Source organism: Pezoporus occidentalis, unplaced genomic scaffold (assembly GCF_034315485.1).
Source record: "Pezoporus occidentalis ecotype Australia unplaced genomic scaffold, CSIRO_AGI_Poc_V1 ctg243, whole genome shotgun sequence".
Lineage (NCBI taxonomy): Eukaryota > Metazoa > Chordata > Aves > Psittaciformes > Psittacidae > Pezoporus > Pezoporus occidentalis.
In genome coordinates, this window is record NW_026914319.1 from 400,972 (window position 1) to 422,410 (window position 21,439).

Here is a 21,439-nt window from a genome sequence, read left to right on the forward strand (position 1 = left end):
TCCACTCCAAAAATGTGATATGGAAGCTGTTTTTTTAATCCTGATATAGTAGGCTATAGTATAATAGCAAAATGAGACTAACTTTGTTATTCCTAATACAGTCTGATGATTACAGTGAGTGTGAAATGACAAGAATAAAAGAGGAAATTGCTGAAGTTCAAAATAGGGTTCTTCAGGAAATAGCCAAGGAACAAGAAGAATATGTAAGTATTGAATTACTGAGGCAACTAAAAGCCATATGAGACACACCTGCATTGGTTGGTTTAACGTGTGCTCTGGGTGATTTTTATGGTGGTGAATGTTAAGATGACCCTTTTTTGGTGAAACCTATGGTAGAAAGCATGGAGGCTGATAAAATTTATCTCTATTTGAATATAATTCTTCAGGTCTTACCCCTTTCGGGGGGGGGGAGCTGAGAAAAAAGTGTAAGCAGTAGCTCTCAACCCAGAAGAGCAGCAGGTGAAAGTGTAAGCTTTGTTGCTGAAGAAGGGAACTGTTTCCTTATGACTAGGTTAAAACAGTGAAGGAGGCCACTTTTTCTCTAAGCCCTCTATATGGAGGGAAGAATCATAAACCATTGCCTTGTGAGCAAGTAGAAGGGCACCATAATGTGTGGTCGCAGTATACTTACCTCTGCAGATGTAATGTTTATGTGTAATAGTTACTTTGCAGCATTACAGCTGTGTGGGATCTGGAGATGCGTGAGATGCTGGCCTGGTCTGTGTTACTACTTTATTTCCGTCTTCTTCCACTTACCTGTAGGGATGTTGTTTTACTTTGTTTAGGCCTGCTGAAACCTTGTAGAAAAGATGACACATTTTCTGTGATAGTGCATGAGCTGTTTGGGGCCTTAACAGTACCCATCTTCAGAGACTTAAAAAATCTGATACCTTGGTGGTGTTGAAGGAGGTATAGTCATGGTCAATGTACATTTGAATGTGCTGGGTATACATTGCAGATGTCAGTGTGTATGTCAGAAACTAGCAACCTGAAGCTGTGGCCTTGTTTTCTTCATTTAGGAGAAGCTTACATGGTTGGTACAGAAATGGTTCCCTGAGTTACCACTTCTTTATCCAGAAGCAGGAATTCTAAACTATATGGTAAGCAGAAATTGTTTGAATGCACTGTCAATGACTGTTTTGGGCACAATCAAGGCTCTGCATAGTCTCTGTCCATTTGTGGAACAAACACCCTGAGCGTTGTCTGTTGCAGTCTTCCTCCTTCTCCCCATCTTCTGGGAGATGTTTGAGGAATGTATTTCATTAGCTGCCTCATCATGGCCAATCTCTTGGTAATAGATCTTGTAACTTGTTAACATGTCCCAGCTGTTTTGTGTTTTGTTAACTTGAGTGAGGAAGAGGAGAGGTAAATGAAGCCTCTGAATCTTACCAGCTGTTACCCTGAATATCTATGTGTGCATGTGCTTCAGAACTCCAGTGGACTCCTGACATGCAGCCTGGAGCGAGATCTTTTGGATGCTGAGCCCATGAAGGCACTGAGCAAAAAGCGACCGTTACTGTGTTCAGAAATTTGGGGCCAGAAGGTTCTTTTAAAGGTAATGTTGGCACTGGCTTTCAGTTGGTGCGGTAGGTGAGGCCTTGGCTTATTAACATGATGATTCTGAATGAACTCTGCTGTTCCCGTCACGTCTTTGTATTTAATGACCCTTAGAATCATAGAATCAACTAGGTTGGAAAAGACCTTTAAGATCATCAAGTTCAACCATTACCCCAGGATGGTCAAGACCATGACTAAACCATATCACTGAGGTCCTCATCTGCATGGCCTTCTCTGCCTTTTCTAATGGCAGATTTTCATGCTGGGACATGTAGAACATGATGTGGTTTTCCTTCTGGATTACTTCCATATTGCTTACTGATTCTTTCCCCACTCGCCTTCTTTTCAGGACTGCTGTAGTGAGCAGTGCTTCCGCTCTACTGTCTGTCTTTCCAGTATCTGGTGGACCTTTTATCCTCTTCATTATTTCTGTCCCTTTTGGCAGATGCTGGTTTGTCTTTCTGATGATTTCACTGAGAAATTTCTGGAACTGCCACTTTTCCCATGCTCTACTTCTTTGCCAGTGTGCTAGCAACTGGGAAACCAGGGGATGTAAGATTACAAGAGGCATAATTGTAAATATTCTTGGTTTTGACTTGACTTATTTAAATCTTAAAGACATGATCCTGTTTATTGTGGGTATAAAATTTCTGAGCATTAACAAGAAAATATAGGAATAGCCTGTGACAGTCAGGATTGAGTTTTGTGTCAAGCAGAAGTTATTTCATGGCACCTAACAATATGTGTTTTTTTTTTAATTAAAAAAGGAATGAATGAATACAATAATGTCTTGGGCATTAAAAGTAACAGTTTGGTATCTTCTTTTGCTTTTAAGGGCTACTCTGTAGATGTAAGCTCAGAAGCCAAAGTCATAGAAAATGTTGCCAAGTATCACAGAGCTTGGAATCAACAGAAAGAAAAATCTGGATTATTACAACTGTTCTTCCTTCTTTTCTGCAAGGCAAGATTCAAATCAAACCTTGATTTCTGATTTAAGCTAGAAGACTTGCAGATGGACCTTAAAGCTTTAGTGTATTAAGTTTGAGCATGGAATCAGAAAAGTATTTCCTTTCTGAGTATAGATAAACTGTTTACTTTGTAAACATAATGAATTGATTTATCACACATCTAGTGCGTGCTAAACTTCCCAATATACCTGATATTTGAAGCAACTTATTTTTCCTTTTTTGTTGTTAAAGTCTGATCCTTTGATATATTTAATGGTCCCGTATTACCCAGGAGCAAGTCTGGGAGCTGTACAGGCTGATACACCTTTAACTTTAGAAGTAAGTATAACTACTTAAGCTATCAGTGTTTTATTTTGTATGTTTTTGAACTGATCTCTTCTTGTTGTGCTGTATCTTATGGTGCTGATGATGTTTTACTAGGTTATTTTTTGGTAGCTGAAAGTGCACAGGATAGCTTGACTGGCATTCTTAGCATCTGGTCAGGCAGTAATTTATAACTTTCTCAAAGAGATTTTGCTTGGATTTGCTTTTTTCTTTTATTTAACTGGCTGCCTTAGCTGTGTTACTAGTACATTTTAAAAGTACTAAAATTGAACAGGCTGCGTACAGCACCAAGCTTGTCAGAGTTCAAGGAGCATCTGGATGACAATCTTAGTCATAGTGTTAGGTGGTCCTGTGAGGAGCAGGAAGTTGGCCTTGATGATACTTATGGGTCCCTTTCAACTTGAGATAATCTGTGATTCTATGTTCAGTGGCAGGCATCTCTATATGGAAATTCTAGAGGACTCCTGTGTGTGTAAATCATCCCCCCACCTTCATTCCCCTTCCTTTCCTTTACCTTCTCCCTGCACAGTCTTTAGGTAGTTCGGATAGTCATCTCTTCTCAAGGAAGCAGTATCTAGAAGCCAGTACGGTCTTTTTTCTAGTTCTGTTTGCTGACTTGAACCTACTTGCAAAGATCCAAGTTGCGTGTTTTTTTTTGTTTTTATTTTTAGTGGTGTCATGTCTGCACCCTACCTGGCTCTGCAAGTCATAATAGTTTTACTGTGAATTAATCCATACTTCGTAAAATGGAATTGGAATGAACTCTGTGTACAAACCTTTTTACAGAAAGAAAGCAAAGTTTTAGTTCTGGATAGAAACTTATTACTGTACTTTGTTTTTTTCTATCTGTCTAACTATCTCTCTGTCTTTGCAATAAACACTCAAATCATTAGGAGTCATTAAAAGTGATGAAAGGAGTGGCCAAAGGTCTACAGACATTGCATGGAGCTAATATAGTACATGGATCTCTGAATGGAAATAATGTTTTTGCTGTCGATCGAAAACAAGGAATCGTTGGAGACTTTGATTTCACAAAATCAGAGGTGAAAAAAAACCCCTTAGTGACTTTTAATCAGAATTATATATCAAACCAGATAACTGTGTCTGCGATTTGAAAGATTTCTTGATAAACTTTGTGCTTTGCAGTGAGACTCCTGTTTCATAATCTTAATAGGGTTGGGCAGTTGGACTCTTCTTGAAATTTTTTGTAAACGCAGACTAATCTTGGAGGGGAAAAAAGAACTACTGAGTGTGCTCTGGTTAAATAAAACAGTGGAATAAAAAAGAGAAGTTGCAGTAGCTGTTTGTTGCTGTCTTGTATATTTAATTGTAATTGGCATCATCAGAGGTGAGAGTAAGTACTCATGTTTGGAGAAGGGCTAGTCAAGCTCAAATGAAGTGTTTGCTTTTGTGTTTGGTAAGGAGTGAGATTCTAGTATGTGTTTTAATCTGTTGCGGTATTTGGTAATTAACAGGATTTTACACGTTACCTACATATACCTGTATTTATATGTACTCGTGATTTAGTCCTCAGTTTCTGTAGTAAAGAGTTTCTTTAGCAGTTCTTAGGGAAAACCTAATATTCTTTAAGAACACAAGCTGTTTTCCTCCTATTCATTGTGTTTACATAGCAAAGTCTTCAAGAATGGTATCTGTTCTGTAGTCACCTTTTGACTTTCTAAGATGATGTTGGTTGAGCTGAAACATTTTTCTGCTGGGGTATGCTTCATGCTTATTTAATTCTTTAAATGGTAATACAATAATATGTCATTCATATAATAAACATACTATAAATTAGTTTCATTGGGAACCCTTATCTCTGCTTTGGAGATGTATTATCTGTTAATCTCATGAAGTGTCACATGTTTGAACAGGAGGGTGTGCTTCCCTTGGAAATAAATTTCAGTTTTCAACATGCTAAAGAGAGGTGCTTAAAAATTATTTGTCAGCTGAGTTTTCTGCAAGGTCATACTCGGTACAGATGGTGTCACTGAATATTGCTGAGCTCTTTACTCTTCCCTGCAGGAATGGGCTGTGCTGAAAAGAGCAGTTCAAGTGTGGTAGAGCAGGGATCCATGGTTCACAGCCTGGATCCAGTCTGTGCCTTCTCTATAGGGATGTCAGTATTGCTCAGTGCTGGTACTTCCTGCATGATCACAAATGCAGGAGTGCAGCTGGTAACTGATGTGTTAAAGTACTCTTGGAAATCTGGAGACTAGTCTTCCCCAGTCTGATTGCAGTTGGTGTTGGCTGCTGTCGCAGAGGGGATAGAAACTCTTTATTTTAGCAGTAGACAGTTCTAAAATGTGCTGGAAACCAGGAGGAAGGAAGCAGCTACTCTCAGTGAAGACTGGAAGGGCAGAGAAGAAAAAAAGTAGGAAAGCTGGCAGAACTGAACTTCAGAACGGAATGCTTTTTAATACTCATGGGTGGTTTTTTCCTCGTTTAAGAAGTTTTCAAATTTGTGTTCCTTACCACCTTATGAGCTTTAATAGTTCTAGTATGGAGTAAAATCTGCCATGCCTATTCTATACAGATTTATAGATATTATAAATTGACATTATGCACCACTTTTTATCAGTAAAGAAGGACTTTACAGTTCAGTCCGCGTCAGCACAGAACTATGGTAAAGTTGTCTGACACGTGAAAAAAGAGAGGGTGATAACATCTGCTTCAATGTGCTGTCAGTCTTGCTTGAAATTACAGCTACAGCTCTTTTCCCCATAGGAACAGCGTGCTGCTGCAAACACTATGGTTGTCAGTACCTTGAGCTTAATTTCTCCTGAACTGAAAATGGGACAGCCAGCTTCTCCAGCCTCTGACATGTATGCTTATGGCTGCCTTCTGTTCTGGGTATGTGGTAGCTTGTGGGAGTTTCTAGTAATATTGCGAAACTGTAGCAGGCTTATAAAGAACAGTAAATGTTGTCTCCAGCTCCAGCTTTGAACTATTTTGGTGAAATAAGTGTTCAAGTTTTCGACTGAGTAGTAAGTGTGGAACAAATGGGGGTTACAGTTACGTGCAGAAGACAGTGCATTTTCTGTAAATACAAGTATAATTTATATATCAATATAAATATGAACAAAATTTATGCTTTTGTACCTTATGCTGTGGATTGTCAGTTCTTGCTGCACTTCCTGTTCATTCCTTGTGAGCCTTTTCTTCTTTTTTTTTGTGACCTTGCCCCTGAGGAACTACCTAAACCAAAAGAGAGGGAAGATGAAGGTAAGGATGGGCTGCTGTTTGTTCTGTTGCTGGCAACAGTGCTTAGATAGCTGTTTTGTTTCTCGGTGCATGTTACGCCAGGGAGGAAAAAGCAGTGTACTTTCCTGTGTTAGCTGGTATGTTGCACAGCATCTCCTCCATATCTTTTTGTCTTCTGGTGCTGTATTGCTACCTCCCCAACTCAGGGTGTCAGTACCATGTGTTCTGAATAGGAAAACTTCCAGTCTCCTGGACTTGAAAAGCTGTAAATTGCCCAGCAAGTGCTGATATTCCCAGACACTGATTTTTGCAAGAGCACTTGGTATATTGGAACTGGTTCACTGAGTGAGTTGGAGCTCCAGGTAGATAGGAAACATTGGCAGCTCCATTAGCTCCACAGTGATGGCTACAGTAATCCCTTCTGTGCCCTAGCATCTTAAAAACACTTCCAGACAGAGATGTAAACTGCAAGTTGGTAGGTAGCCACTGTCAGATACCTGAGGTGACAAGACAAAGCTGGTTCATATAAGAGTCACGCTTCATTAAGTTTTATTCCCGATTTAGGAGGCAGGTGCTTATAATTATTTTTGTACTGAAATGGATAAAATGTAGCTTAATATCATAGATATTTATAATTTATTCATGTGGTATGGTTTAGTTGGACAATTTCAGTACTATTCAGATTTTCATCTGGTCAAAAAAAAGGTTTTTACAAGTAGAAGTGAATAAAAAAAGAAAATCCAAAGTTTTACAAATGGCTGGTTCTTTTTGAAGAGAATATCTGGGGTGCTGCACGATTGTCATTCTTTTGAAACCTCATCCAAGTTTGCCAGCTGAACTTCAGTTAATCCAAGTGTAACTAATCTTCAGCTCAGACTTGTCATTGTATTGATTATTTGATGGAAGATTCTAGCTCAAGTGTTAGTATTATGTTCAGCAGTTCCCAGTGTCATGTTGGGTGTCTGAAATTGTATTCTGTCTCATTAAACAGAATTGCTGCTTCTAAAATGGAGATAGTGGTTTTCAGAGTTCTCTGCTGATCTGTGTTACAAGAGCCCAGAACTGACTAAATACGTGCTTCCTATTGCTGCCTTTATAATTGTTCAGAATAGAGGAATTTCAGCTTAACCTGGAGGCAGGGTTTTGCAAAGTGCTGTACTCTGGCATGGTTCTTAGCAATAGTAAAGGATGGGGAAATCTTGCTTTGTTGATAGGTACAGGGTTCACATTTATTTCTTGGAGTGCACTTACCCCATAGCATTTCTTAAAGAGGATTATATAATTAATCCAGCTTGAGCATGGACTTTGAGTCATGCTTTTAAAAGTCTGTTTCTTTTGAGCTTTAAAAGTTTCTTCTAGAACTGATTTGTTTTCTGCTTGTTTCTGTGTAAGGTAAACTTGATATCCTTGCATGTTTTACTCTACTGTGAAATTAGGAAAAAAGCCTTTTCCTGCCAGTTCCCTGTAACAATCCATTGTCACTTGAAACCTGGAATCTCCTTGAGTGATGTTCGGTTTTGTTAAACTAACTGGGGGAAAAAACCCACCAGTATTAAGCCATATGTATCTTTTCATTTACAGCTCTGCATTCAAAACCAGGAGTTTGGGATAAAAGAAGATGGAACACCCGAGGTGGAAGTGGTTGTCATGGTATGTTAATCGTCAGATAAGGAAGATTAGACTTGTTCTGGTTAATCGACACTTCTTAAAATATCAAAGATTTCATTGTAAGTGCTGGGTTGAGAAAATGTTCTTAATGGACTATCTGGATAATTTTAAATAGCATGCAAAAATAAAATGATGTTTGGGAAGATAGAAACCCCCAGAGTTTTCTTAATACTGAGCTCTGACCTCAGGAGGAGCAACTTCTTCACGGGTAACTATTAAGTGAATGACACCAAGTTACAGACTTGGGGAATAAGTGATTATGATTCAGCCTCAAAGGAGGTATTTCAATTAGGAACCTGTCTTTTCTGAAGTCAGGGAAGTTGTCTTTGTTCACCTGTCTTCGACATAATGGTTGCACAATGCTTGAGCATTAATATACCAGCCACATTTCACTTTCACAACTGCATTTATGTTATCAAAGTGTATTATGCCAGTTCTTACTCAGTTTGGTTTTGGTTTTGTGTTGTTGGGGTTTTTGTGTTTGTGGTTGGTTTTTTTTTTGTGTGAAACAAACTTTCGTATGCCTCTGAAACAGGTGCACAGGTCTAAGTGGATTCTGCATGATAACAAGTTTGTGTTGCTTCATTCATTCTTTCTACTCTCAACTGTTGTTCTCTGACTACTGTATGCCAGCTACTGTTGTCACCTAGAACACTATTTTCAGTCCCTTTTTTGAAGGTTATCCCTCTCCACTGTCTCATTTAGTCTTCGAGAATAAGGAAGAGAGCTTTTGTGCCTTCATGTTTCCCAACTTGGGTCTCCAACTTTGAAGTAGATTCTTCACTTGCCTATCTCTTGGATGTTAATCATAAGCAGATAATTTCATGGCCTTCTCTCTGTGTGTCTTAGTTACCTGGGCACTCATTTCTCCTTGGGTTTATTTTCTTGTGTAACTCTCTTTCCCATAAGCTTTCAGCCTTCTGGCCAGGAGTTAAAACCTTTCTTCTTGCCCGCTTTCAACCTCTTCTGCCTTTGCTACAAATGATTCCTTTTCCTCCTCAGAAAAGTTGGAACAACAAAAGACATGCCACCATACCTAGTTTAAAGGCATTTACTGGGGGATTTATGGACCTCTTTCAGATCATTAGCTTTCCTGGACTAGTTTCCACTTCCTACTTTTTGCTGTACTTCTGCTGGCTAGTTACTGACCACTTTGTTTTTGTTCTCTATCTCTCCCATCTCTTGAGAAGATTGCCCTTGAGGGTTTTTTTTTCTTTAATCTGTATGGACTGCTTCTGGTATCACACTTATTCTGTTGATCTTACTTTAAATGACTGCTGCATTATCTAGATTTGAGAAGGCCATGAAACTCCTTAAATTAAGCCTTATACTTTTCCTAAGTAACCTGCAAGCAGGTGACTGTTTGTTTAGCTTTTAAGTGAAGCCTTAAGTTACAGTTAGAGTTTTCTAAGGAACATGGAGAGTTAGAGGTTAATCCCATATTTTTCAGAAAAGTGGAAAAATACTTTAAATGGAAAAGTAGAAAACAAAGCAGTGGAGTTGCTGTTGGTCAGATAAGTTTGGGTTGTTGTGTCAAGGGAAAAAGAAACCCAAATAATAAATCCTGCTTTATTATTTATACTTCTGTATTAATTATTTGCCTGCTTTGCAGAGAACTGTTGAAGCATGGGGCTAAATTACTCAATTTGTGTTCATTATAAGCATAATGTATCCTGCCTAACTGTATTTAGGGTAAGAAACTGTCATGATACAGGGCTGGACTAACCCAACTGTAGGGGTTCCAGTGTCCAGGCAGGGTAGGTTGTTTATCACTACATAATACAGTACTGTAAATATATTGTTTTATTAGATGACTCTTATCCTCTACAGTATGTGTTGTAATAACTTCTTTTCAGCAGTGGTATCCGGAGATGAAAGCATTACTGATAAAGCACAGAACTGTCTACCGAATCCCTCCTCAAAATTATTTTCAGTGTGACACTACCATGGAAAATAAAATGCATCATTTGAGCAGGGAGGTGATCCTCTGAATTAGTGTTTCTTATTGCTCATTATAATTGCTTGGTTTCTTGTTAGAAATTAAATGAATCTCATGAAACACACAGTACTGTAGGAAAGAGGATCCAGTACTTCATCATTCACCATTAGGGCTACCTAGGGGGTTTTAAATGTATTCCGCAAAACTTGTACAGAACTGTCTGTCCAGTGCATCGATCTGGATAATATACAGTAATCCTTAGATACTGAAACCCCTAACTTTCTCTCAAGCATAAGGAAAACGTAATTGTTCAAGGAAGTTGAAAAGATGTCTTGGGACGTTAAAACTAGCAGTTGGTTCACTTCCGTTTCCATAAAATTTCTGTTGTGATAATGTTCTACAAATAAGGTCTGAAGTATGCAAATCAAAGCCTAAATGGCCAGTTTCAGGGTATTACGCTTCTGTGTTCTCCTTTAGTAGGCATCTTTTGAAGTTCAAAGAGCGCCTTTATCTCAAGGACAATTAATGAATTTAGCCATTATTGTTCTTTACAGAGATTAATTAATTTTACAGCTTTTAATAAGAGCAAGTTTCTTTGACTTTTTTCCACTGATGAAAAGAAGCAGCATTTGATTTTGACCTTGTCGGGTGATACAACCATAATCAATATATCATTGTTGGCAGTTTTTAAGGATTCATCCTGGTGCATGTGCTTGCATGCACACCAACCACCAAAGGCTGCTGGATAGCAATCTGTGCTGCCTGCTGTGCACAGGAACACACAAGAGTCTTACTAAGAAATGTAATATTAGTAAATATCTTTCAGCTGTTTCTTGAGAAATGCTTTAGACCCCTGGCTGTTAATCCTTGTCCCAGTTCTTGGGGAAAATCTATTTTGCTTTTAAGTGCTTTACCTATAATCAGCTTATTCGGAATTAATCTCCATGCCCATCTGCAGGCTCTTGACAGGCTGGTAATTTCCCTTCCGTATCAGTCTTGTGCCCAGAGGTGCAACTAGTAAAAATTTTTGTTGTTTCCAGCAAATGTAAAATTGCCACAGGAAAATAACAGTAAGCTTGGAAAAAGGGATATTAATGTAAGGTAACTGTTAAGAAAGCAGAGTTTAGAGATAAGATCTTGTAGCCGCTTGTGTAGCTGTTCCAAGCTTCATTGTTCAGTGTGGTTCAGCATTCAGTTTTGTGTATTTAGGGGAAAAAAAAAAAGGTAAATAAGAGCAAACACAATGAAATGGAATAAACATGATGAAATGTTGTCCTACAGCAGTATTCCTTGTAGAATCGCTTTTTTGGTTTCCTTTGTGAGAGAAAATGCTGTGAAGGGGATATTTGTTGCTGACAGGCATTTGATAATATCATGAAATGCAAATACACAAGTACAAAGATTTTCAAGCTTTCCACATGCCCAGACATTTCTTCAGTTTAAATTTTGTAGAGGAAGGGTATAGTCATGGTTGTCCTGTATTTCATCACACATGTTTGGGTCTTCTTAACTGGAGATATTTCTTCAAGCATTTAAGATATTTTATAAGTATTTACCAATCCTTATGCCTGTAAGATCAACAGTTTTGGAACCTTACTTTTTTTACCCAGACTTAACATTATTTGGGAAGTGGCTAATTCTCCAGAGGCACTCTGATAATTAATACAAGGATTGGAAATAGTCAGCATGTTTCTTCAAGTTTTTGACTACTTGTGTACATTCCTTTGCATCACAGTGATTCTTCCATCTGGGTGAAACTTGGATAGGTGAGAGGTATACTTGCATCTGTGCTTTATTGACCCTGGTCAGAGGTGTTACTGGCTTGAGACTGTGAGCAAGCAAGCCTTCTTATGGAAAGGTTCTGTACCCAGAAGTTTTGGTAATCTAGATCTCTAGAGCAGCACTGGAGATTGTCTTTCTTGCAGTCCCCTTGTCCAAATCCAGAGTGTGTTCTTCTTCCCTCAACAGCTGATGTTTATGCATATGTGTAGCAGCTGTGTTGTATTTTGTGTATGGAGTCAAGCACTGTTAATGTGCTAAGCATGTAGGCACATAATCCCTTCTGATAAATCCAGAGAGCCTGCATGTAAGTGATCGGTTAATAGCAAAATAGTTACTGTTGACTTAGAGCCCATTACTTTAGTTTACATAGTTTAATTTACCCCCCCCCCCCATGCTCTTATAGAGAGAGAAAGCAGCATGACAAAAGTTAAAAAATGAAGTTGTAGAAGGCGAATGGTGCCTATTTTGTTCCTTCTCAATTGCAGGACAAACTTCAGTATTTTTCTAATGTATATTGCTTCAGTGCATTGGTATTTTAAAACATAATAACTCATGCTCTTCTGTGAAATCTTTTGGCACCAGGTTGACAGACCTGGTGCTGAACACTTGCTTTTGTTTTGTTGTTAATTAGCACTGTGACTGTCAAGTGTTGCTGACCATTTGGAATGCTATGGTACAACATTTTGTGAGGGCTTTTGGCACTAAGAACTTACAAGATGTGTTTATCAAATAATTGGTTGTTATTTGTCATCAAGTTTGTTTTGCTTACGGATTGCATCCTTCTCTCTGTTGTTTTAGGATGATAAAGTTAAATCTCTGCTCCTGAATTTGTTCTGCTGTAACAGACTGACAGCTGAGCAGGTGCTGAGGGATGACTGCTTCCTTGTAGTTGATGAGATTCCAGTTTCACCACAAGCAGGTGAAGAGCACGAGCCACATGAAGAACATGGTTCTGAGAAGACACATTAAAAAAAAAAAGCAATTAACTGAGGAGAATGGAGCAAACCCTACTGAATAGATGAGGATCTTTTCTATCAGGTGTTTGATTGAGGCTTCTGGTTTTGCTTGGTTTTGAAATCTTTGTCCTCATCTGTTATCTGAAAATACAGAAGGCTTGGTGGATGCAGTCATGTTTTGTGATCACACAATCTTCACTGTGTTTTCTTTTAAGTATGTTTTATTCTAAATAAGTGTTCAGGGGTATAAGTATGGTGTTACTGATAGTATTTTTAGTAGTCAGCCTTTTTCTTTGTTAGGTTAGGCTTTAAGTTTACAGAGAATAGTCTTGTTAGATGCCAGATATCTTTAAGATGAAGCTTTAGTGACTCCTCCTGCTGTGATTCCAGATAACCTGTTCCTCTTAAAGGTGCTCTAGGGAATTACCCGTTTGCTGGAAGTGTTTTATTATTGCATGGACAAGTTGTTCCTACAGCAACTGCCTTCAGTATTTAAGGAAAAAGTACTGCTCTGACAACTGGTATAGGAAATGGTGAGCAGCCTGCCTCTTTTCTATCTTTCTGTATTTGAAAAATGCAGTTGGCTTTCTAGAGAACAGGCATCATTCCAGTTGTTCCTTTGCAATGCTGCTGCCAACCAAAATACTGTATGCATACCTTTGCAAGAACTACTGCTTATTTGCTCTACATAAGTGTGTATATATATTATCTGTACTTAAATGTTGTTTGCAATATCTATAAAGGTGTGATTTTCATGAACAGGTTTGTTTGCCTGCAACACTTTGCTGTTAATATTACCATTGGAAGAGTTTTGTCATCTTTTTATTTTTACAGGAAATTGTTTCTTATCTTTGTGAAGGTTTTCATCTCAGAAACAAACAGGTCAAAATGTGCGGAGTTGCTGTAGCAGTCCTTTTAGCCTCTGGGTGTTGCTCTTGGACAGCACTGTTTGCAGGCATAGTATTTTGTAGAGGAATGTTTGAAGCTGCATTTTGTCAGATGAAGACTGCAAAAATGCAGTATGTAATGAGCAAGAAGCAGCACCAGGGGAATTGAGGAGCCCTCAGGTATGATAATACAATCCAGTGTGGATAGAAGATGCCACCTTGGCAGGTCCACCTGTGATATTAGACTGGGTTTTCTACCCTTAAACCAGTTAGGTTTTTTACATGCGATAGCATGTAAGATGCTTCATCTTTTTTTCATGAAATGATAATGATATATTTTTTTTTTTTAAATTTCTGTAATGACCAATGCTAGCATAACCTTTGTTAAAAGTATTTTTTTTATGTAGAATTTCTGGTTAGCATGATAAATATTTTCATTACAGAAATCACAGAAGAATAATACCTTGGATTTTGTCAATGAAAAGAAATAGTTTAGCAGTTTTGTGATGCTTTCTAGCTAACTGATTGCAGCCTTTCACTGTTAATAAAAGGCTAGCTTTGGTTTTAATGAATGTTAAACACTGAATAGCGGTTAGAAGACTAACCTGATGGTTTGTGTTGTGCTGTGTCATATATATTGGAATAAATTTCCGCCCAGTTTTCCTGCAACCTAAAGTGTACTTCTTAAATCCCCAAATTGGTAACATTTTTGGTTTTCTGAAACCAGAAGTCTGTGTATGCTTGATATAAAAAACCTGCAATCTCTTCAGCCTTAAGGAATACAATTTTACATGTGGAACTCAGCAATGAAACTTCTGAAAACTTTTGGTACATATGAGTGTCAGGGTACAAGACAGCCTTTTCATTTGAATTAAATGTTGATTACAGTCTTAATGTAACCAGTTCTGTTTGTACTTCTACCGTTTCTATGGCAGTTTTGTAGCTCTGGCTTTGTTTGTTTCCTGTTTGCCAGAGGCCTTAAAAAAATAGGTTGGTTCAGAGTCATGTTGCACAGCTGTCCTGCCAAAGCTGAATTCCACGTCCTCTATGCATTGCCGCAGCTTCTCTTTCTAACTAGCTTCTTGAGAGCTTTTCTTCTGTTCCAAGTTCGCACTGGTTATAAGGTTTCTCTGTTACTCTCAAGGGCAGTCTGTGGTGGTATTACTGGAATCTAAAAATCTGTGAAATGCAAGTTCTTAATAGTGTTGCCATATGCATCCTGTGGTGGGTTAAGTTGCTGCCTGCTCTCTCGCCTTGCCCTGCCAAGGCAGGAGTAGAGCAGACACAGGGGCAAGACTTGAAAGAGAGTATAAGAGTTATGTACCCAGTAGATGGTCTTCCGAATGTATTGAGATTCAGTGGAAGGATTTTAAGTGGTAATTAGCACACTTTCAATGTTTATGCTGTTTGGATCAACTGTGATAAATTGCAAGCTGTGGAAGTCCTACAAGCTGAAACACTGAACAAACATGCAAGAAGCCGTATGCGGTGTAAGTCACATACAATGCAAATATGTATAGCCACCACAACTTGGAGGATTTATTTTGTTGCATATATCTCGCATTCAGTTTACAAGTTTGACTGTCTGCCTCAGGAATAAAAACAGGAGAATAACCAGGAAGATACCTTTGGAGGTAATAGATTGAAGATGCTTTGGTCATATAGAGTCATTGAATGTTTAGGTTGGAAGGCACCCTAAAGCTCATCCAGTTCCAATCCCCTGCCATGGGCTGGAACACCTTCCACTAGAGCAGGTTGCTCCAAGCCCTGTCCAGCCTGGCCTTGAATGCTGCCAGGGATGGGACAGCCACAGCTTCTCTGGGCACCCTGTGCCAGGGCCTCAGCACCCTGACAGTAAAGAATTTTCTCCTTGTAGTCCAGCTACTGTGATGAAAGCTGGGTGAATACTCCAAAGTAAAGCCTGCTGACCTCAGTATCAGGGGGTGCAGGTGGAGGCTGCTGGAATTGGAAACGGTTTTATTTGAAAAACATTTCCCCCCCCTTCCCCTCCCCCCCTGCCCCCAAGGACTTTGTTTAAAGTTGAAGTCTCCTATTGGGGAATGCAGATCTGTTCCATAGCAACTTTTCTTCCTTGTCCGAACTTAAGATAAATGTCAAAATGATAATTCCACAAAAGCAGTGCCAACCTCTTTTGAAGGCTGGTTGGTGTCCGTGTTTGTGGTGCAAGTGTGCAATTGTTGTACTCATCGATCTGCCTGTAATATTTATCCTCTGTCCTTGCCAACAGGAGATGGAGCTGTTGTTATTTGTTCTTCCCGCTGTCACCTTTCCTCTGTAAAGTTTTTATTTTCCTTTTTTAATTTTTTAACCTAGTTGGAAGCTTTTGTTTGTGTGGTTTTACCTTCTCCGTTGACTCAGAGATTGGCTGCTGTGGCTACCTGTTTTCTTTGCACATTTGTGTCAGGTTTTTTTGTGAAATGATTAATTCTTAAATATTGAATTTTGTAGCATCTGGATACACTTCAAGTTATAATGATTTGGTTTGGAAAGGACCTTTAAAAGCCATCTAGTCCAGCTCTTCCGCAATGAGCCGAGCTGTCTTCAGGTAGACACAGGCCAACCTGTTCCAGTGTGTCACCATCCTCATTGTAAAAAAATGTCTTTATATCTAGTCTGTATTTCACTACTTAATCCCTTACATTATCTCTACGAACATTGGTACTGTAGAATGATTTGGTGCTGATGTTCTCTTGGAGATGACACTTACTTTGTGGTCCCATTTTCGCTAATGTGTATGAACTGTGAGGCAGATCATTTGGGTATGCTGTAGTGATTTGTCATGGAGCAGCCTTTTTCCCTCCAACTTAATAATAGACTTTCAGCCACGTCTGGATGTGTGCTGCATCTTGTCTCACTATTTTATTAGGGAAGTAGTTGATCTTTAAAGATAAGATCAAACCTCCCACTCTTATTTAATATGCTCCCACTGCTGGAGACAAAAATGGTGTGGGGAAATCAGGGAGATAACTGGATACCAGTGACTTAGTTTTTGAACACTATTTTTTCCTTGCTGGGTATCTCTGGTTCAGTGAAAGTCTCTAAAAAAGGACAAGTTTTGATAGGAAGCTTAAGAAATGTGCACTCTAACTTGTTCTAAGCAATATATTTGAAGAGTATTTGATAGTGTCTATATGTACCACCCATACACTATTTCAAAGCACAGGTAACAGTATTATTTCCTGTTGGTTCTAACTCCGCAAGAAGCTACTACTTTAGGCCACTGCAAGACCACAGTGGTGGGAAACAGCTTGTTAGTGCTGTTAGATGGACCAAAATGCTGAACTTGGTTTACTGAAAACGTAAACATTTTCTAGTCCGAGCGTACTGATATACCAGCATTTTGTGCTAGTCTTAATACTAGGCCTCATGGTGTTTATAAAGTTAATCTTTTGACATTTTTATTTGCTTTTTGGCTCAGCATCACGATTCATATTTTATCTTTTAGAAGTTACATTTGTGACTGTCATTTAATTGATGGTAACTACAAATTACACTAGCTGCAAAGCAATAAATAAAAGAAATGCAAGTAGCATAATTTGGAACGTGATAATCTTAGTAGCTTGAGTCATGAATTTCATCATCTGCAGTTAGTATCATTTTATGATTCATAAGTCTATTAGTTTCTCTTTTTAGTGTGTCACCAGATAAATAGCTGAATATAAGGTGGCAGAATTGTCCTGTATTAGCGCAGTTATAGGAGAGAATGATTTTTGACTGTTCCTACATATATGTAGTAAATCTGTCCCTCTGACCTCTTTAATCTTCAGTGGAGCACTTGCTGATTAAGTCAGATTATCCAACGGCTGCTACCTCAACCTAAAATTTGTACTTTGTTAAAACTGTTTTGCAGTGCATTTGTTCATTTGCTGAAGGTGGGCTACAGCATAGATCAGTGCACAGACACTTACAGAATGGTTCTGGGATGGCTTAAGGAGGGATCATTCAGCATTTGCTTAATATTAAGTCAGTGCTACTAAAGGAGTATCGTCAGGCCGTTGAATTGTTGATGTCTCAAATTAGGGAGATGTAATATACTTATTACTGCCTGTGGGTTCACTTTCAGTTTAAAATGCTCAAGTGGTGTGATTTGGTTTGGAATGTTCCCTCTTTTTAGGTACTGTGCCAGCAACAGTACCTGCCACTTACTACATTTTGAAATTTGAAAATCTCTGCAGAAAGGATCAGCCTTCAGATAGATGGGTAGGTAGAGATACAGTACTAAATCAGAACTTACATTATTTGGGAGAATGAATTTGCTCAAGTAATGTTTATTGCCTTTTCAGGAACCAGTAACTCACTTTTGTTTAAGTTGCTGAGCAAGATTGGGTCACTTCTAATGAATATGCAGAATCACCTCTTTTGACCATACACTTATTATCCTAGAAGTCTCAGAACCAGTTTAAATTAGTTTTAGCAAGTTGAATACCAAGCAACTTCAGAATAAATCAGTCGGAGAAGACAGAATTTTTGAGACTTAAAACATCTCCAGTGATCTTGATGCTACTATCCATTTTTTCAGTAAAATAAGAGAGATACCCTTTTTTCTTGGCCAGGGTACTTTTTTGCAGCTTGGACTTCATACATCAAGGAAGAATAAAAGCTTCATCAGGGAAGAGTATGAGAAAGTCAAAGGTCTAGAAACCAGGATCAGTGAGCTAGAAAAAAAAGAATTTGGGTAAAGAGAGGGTGGATTTTAATCTTTCAACAAGGTAAAAGCTTAGAAGAGAGATGAGCAAAATGGAGTTACTACTACTTCTGCCCTTTGGGGATTAATGGGTTGATTTTTACGGCACAGGAAGTTGAGGGTAAATGTTAGGGAAAGAAACTTCCGAATTCAGCATAGTTGAGCACTGGAATGTATGGCTTAGGGAGGCTTGAACCCTCCTGTGCTGTAGTGAGATAAAGCAACTGTCTTTAGGACAGGAATGACATAGGTTTGTATAACTTCTGTGGAGTGGAAGCTGGGCTAAATAACTGTTTTTCACTTCTAGTTGTCTCTTTTATAACTTACTTATTTTTTTAATATATTACTTTGCCTTAAGCCACCACCATTAGATAGGTTGTTTTCATCAAGAAAAAAAATGTGTGAACTTGGAGTACCTTGAATTGGGTAAATTAAAAGGTAGAAACCTGGGTCAGAATCTTTCTTTTGCAGGTGGTAGGGAAAGGAGACCTAGGTTAACTGCATGCAATGGAGGTGTGTCTGCAGTTCCAGCCCTAGGAAGCTCAAAAAGTAGCTGGCCTCTTCTCTTTATTGGAAGCTGCACACACGACTTACTCTGTACCAAAGGTAACTTGACATTTGCAGAGACCTGCAGCACTCAAAGTGGGGCTCTGCCTATAAGGATGACTTCAGCAAATGCTTTATCAATTGTAAAATATTGTTCAGTACATTTCTAATTCAGTTTTAAAGCATTCGGATTTATTTTATACAAAGGCCTGTTGTCCTTAGCTGGTTGTCAAATGTATTGCTGTGAGCAGTAATTGTCTTCTGTGGTCAGATCGTCATGGGTATAAGATACTGAGCGTTTTTTTGGATACAAGGCTGAAAACACCTATGGATGTCTCATCCTGTTGGGGAACATTCTATTTAGAGTATGCTCCATATATGTCTAATGTGCCACGGAGGAAGAATTACCGGATAACAACACTGCCTCCCAGTGAATTGTCATTGGGCTAGGTACGAAACTGCATGCACATCAGTATTCACATGGACCCCTATGCCTCCCAGATACCTGCTTCGAAGTAGGACTGACTTTGTCCCTTGAGAGGGGTTACCAAAATCCTATCCATTGTTTTTATCTCTTCTTTTTTTACAGATGGTACCTGATGATGAAAACAGGTTTGCTTCCTACATAGTCATCATCTGAAGTTGATTCCCCATCTGCTGTGCTTGTTTGGCATACCTGCTGCAGAGGTAGTTATAATGGTCTAGTCGCAGTTGCCTTCAGGCAGAGAAATAACCAGCAGAACGAAGTGAACTTCTGAGAAATGCACCTTCTGCTTCTGTTCACCTATCCCTGGTAGGACTAATAATAAGTAATAATACATGGGGTGTGATGCAAGCAGGCTTGTTTTTCAAAGAGAGCAATGTGTTAGAAGTTCCAGAAGAGATTCAGTTCAAGTTTTCATTTTCATTTAGAGTTGTGAAAACTTTATGATAGACTTACCTAAATGCAGCCTTTCTTTAAAAAGCAAGGTAATACTTGTGGGTTTTGGAGTTTATTTTCTGAAGTTCATTGTTAATCTGATCAGTTGAAACTACTTTGAAACGTTTAATATTCATCGCTTTATGTGGCTAAGGAAAGATAAGAAAATAGGAATGTTGACTTGTGAAATAGTTACAAAAAGATTTGATGAAAATCTGTCAACTAAAAAACATATTTGAAAAGCTCTCTTACAGCTACAGATCTGTAAAAAATTCAGTCTTCTGTTAAATAATTTCTGTATCAACCATATATTCCTTATGGTGTTCTCCAGCACTGGGGTGAGATCTCACCTTGCGGTTTACATCTCATGTGCCAGATAATTCTGAGGAAAGAAAAAGAAACAGTTAAATAATCTCATTTTTAATCACTTAAAATGATGTAAAAAGTTGCAAGTTGTTGATGTTTTGACAGTGGGGTGGCTTTGGTATGGGTTTGTTTGTTCATTTCCCTTTTTTTGCATGTTCTTGTTGTTAATGATGGTGTTTTGGTCTTTGAACACTTACCATGTTCTTTTCCTGGGCTGGTTTAGATGTGGAAGTGAGGAGAGAATTCATCTGAATTCCAGAGCAAGATGTCAAGTTTCGTATCTTAGTACCATGAAAAAATATCCAAATACATTGGAGTTGGTTTGTTTGGCGTAAGTTTCCTTTCTGTTACTGACACCTTTGTAATTTTGAGGTTTGTCTTTCTGTGATGGCATAGAAGATGATCATCTAGAGATCAGCGTCAGGTTTTTCTTCTGCGGATTAAGTTTAGCTCATTAACACTACTTTGATTTGATGTGTGTCCCATGACCATCTGTGTGTGCAAAAGGAGGTGGTGTTGGCATGGACAAATTTTGGATGACTTTCTGTCTTCTTCAGATGAAGTTAATGGATCAGTTCACATCAGCATGCAGTTTCTTCTGTGCCGAGGGACATTCTGCCCTGTGCAGGACTAGGGTGGAAGAGGAGTTGTTCCACTTCCATTAATGTAATGATTTATCTCAATCTCATTTTTAGTCTGCAATTTGTGCATCTTCATCTTTGTCTTCCTCCATTGCATGTCTTTGGGTATGTTTCTTTTGAGTGCAACCTTACAGGGCTATATCACTTCATATGCTGGCTAGTGGCATGAGAGGCATGCCCTGTTCATGTGTCTACTTGAACTTTACTTTCTTTAACAAGTCACTAAAGGATGTAGAACATTCTCATTACAGCATTGGGCCTTTAGCTTGCCACCTCAGTTTATCTGCATCATTTGACAGAGATCAAACCATAGTTAGTGCTTCAATTTCTCCAGATGCTGAAGCCTTTAAAATTCCTTTCTAGTATCACAGGAGTGTAAAATGCCTGTTGGAAATTGTATTTGTAGTTGTTGATTTTCATGCAGGAGGAGGGGTTTGCATCCCTATACTTTCTCGAAGTGTTTCTATGTGAAATCAGTGCAGCCTCCTGGGGGTGATGATTAAAAACTGCGTGTATGTGTATATGCGCTTGCATCCAGTTCTTTACGCTGTGACTCAACTCAGTCTTCTCCAGGAGTTAGTAAATGTTACGGCAGAGCCTTGTTTGCATCAAAGATCTTTGTCTTCTAACTCTGTTGCTGACAACGATACAGAAAGGCACTCAAATGTATCTAATCTGAAAGCTGACATTTTAATTTAATATCCCCCAAGATGATGTGAACAACTCGGGGCATGCCAAAGCAGAACTCACAACTGTCACAAGTGCGTGGGTAGACAGATCTGTGATGTACACATGCTATGAAAAGAAAAAAAAAGAAGAAAAAAAGTTTGTGATAAATGGATTTAGCTTGAATATTCCTGTGTGCTTATTCTCCTTCACTTGAGTGCTGCTGGCTTGTTTGGATGTTAGGCTAACAACAGAAACTTAGAACCAACATATTGCAGAATCACAGAGTGGATGAGATTGGAAGGGGCATC

The 21,439-nt window shown here is 38.7% G+C and overlaps 1 protein-coding gene across 1 annotated transcript in view; it reads left to right on the forward strand.

Moving 5' to 3' along the window:
• Positions 1–13,894, forward strand: part of STK31 (serine/threonine kinase 31) — a 35,451-nt gene extending 21,557 nt beyond the window's left edge. The window contains 10 exon segments of the mRNA XM_062622536.1: positions 102–203; positions 1,020–1,100; positions 1,430–1,555; positions 2,393–2,518; positions 2,757–2,843; positions 3,743–3,892; positions 5,577–5,702; positions 7,635–7,703; positions 12,241–12,428; positions 12,430–13,894. Coding sequence (XP_062478520.1) covers positions 102–203; positions 1,020–1,100; positions 1,430–1,555; positions 2,393–2,518; positions 2,757–2,843; positions 3,743–3,892; positions 5,577–5,702; positions 7,635–7,703; positions 12,241–12,428; positions 12,430–12,460 — 1,086 coding nt within the window. The 3' untranslated portion in view covers positions 12,461–13,894.
• The last annotated feature ends 7,545 nt before the right edge of the window (positions 13,895–21,439 follow it).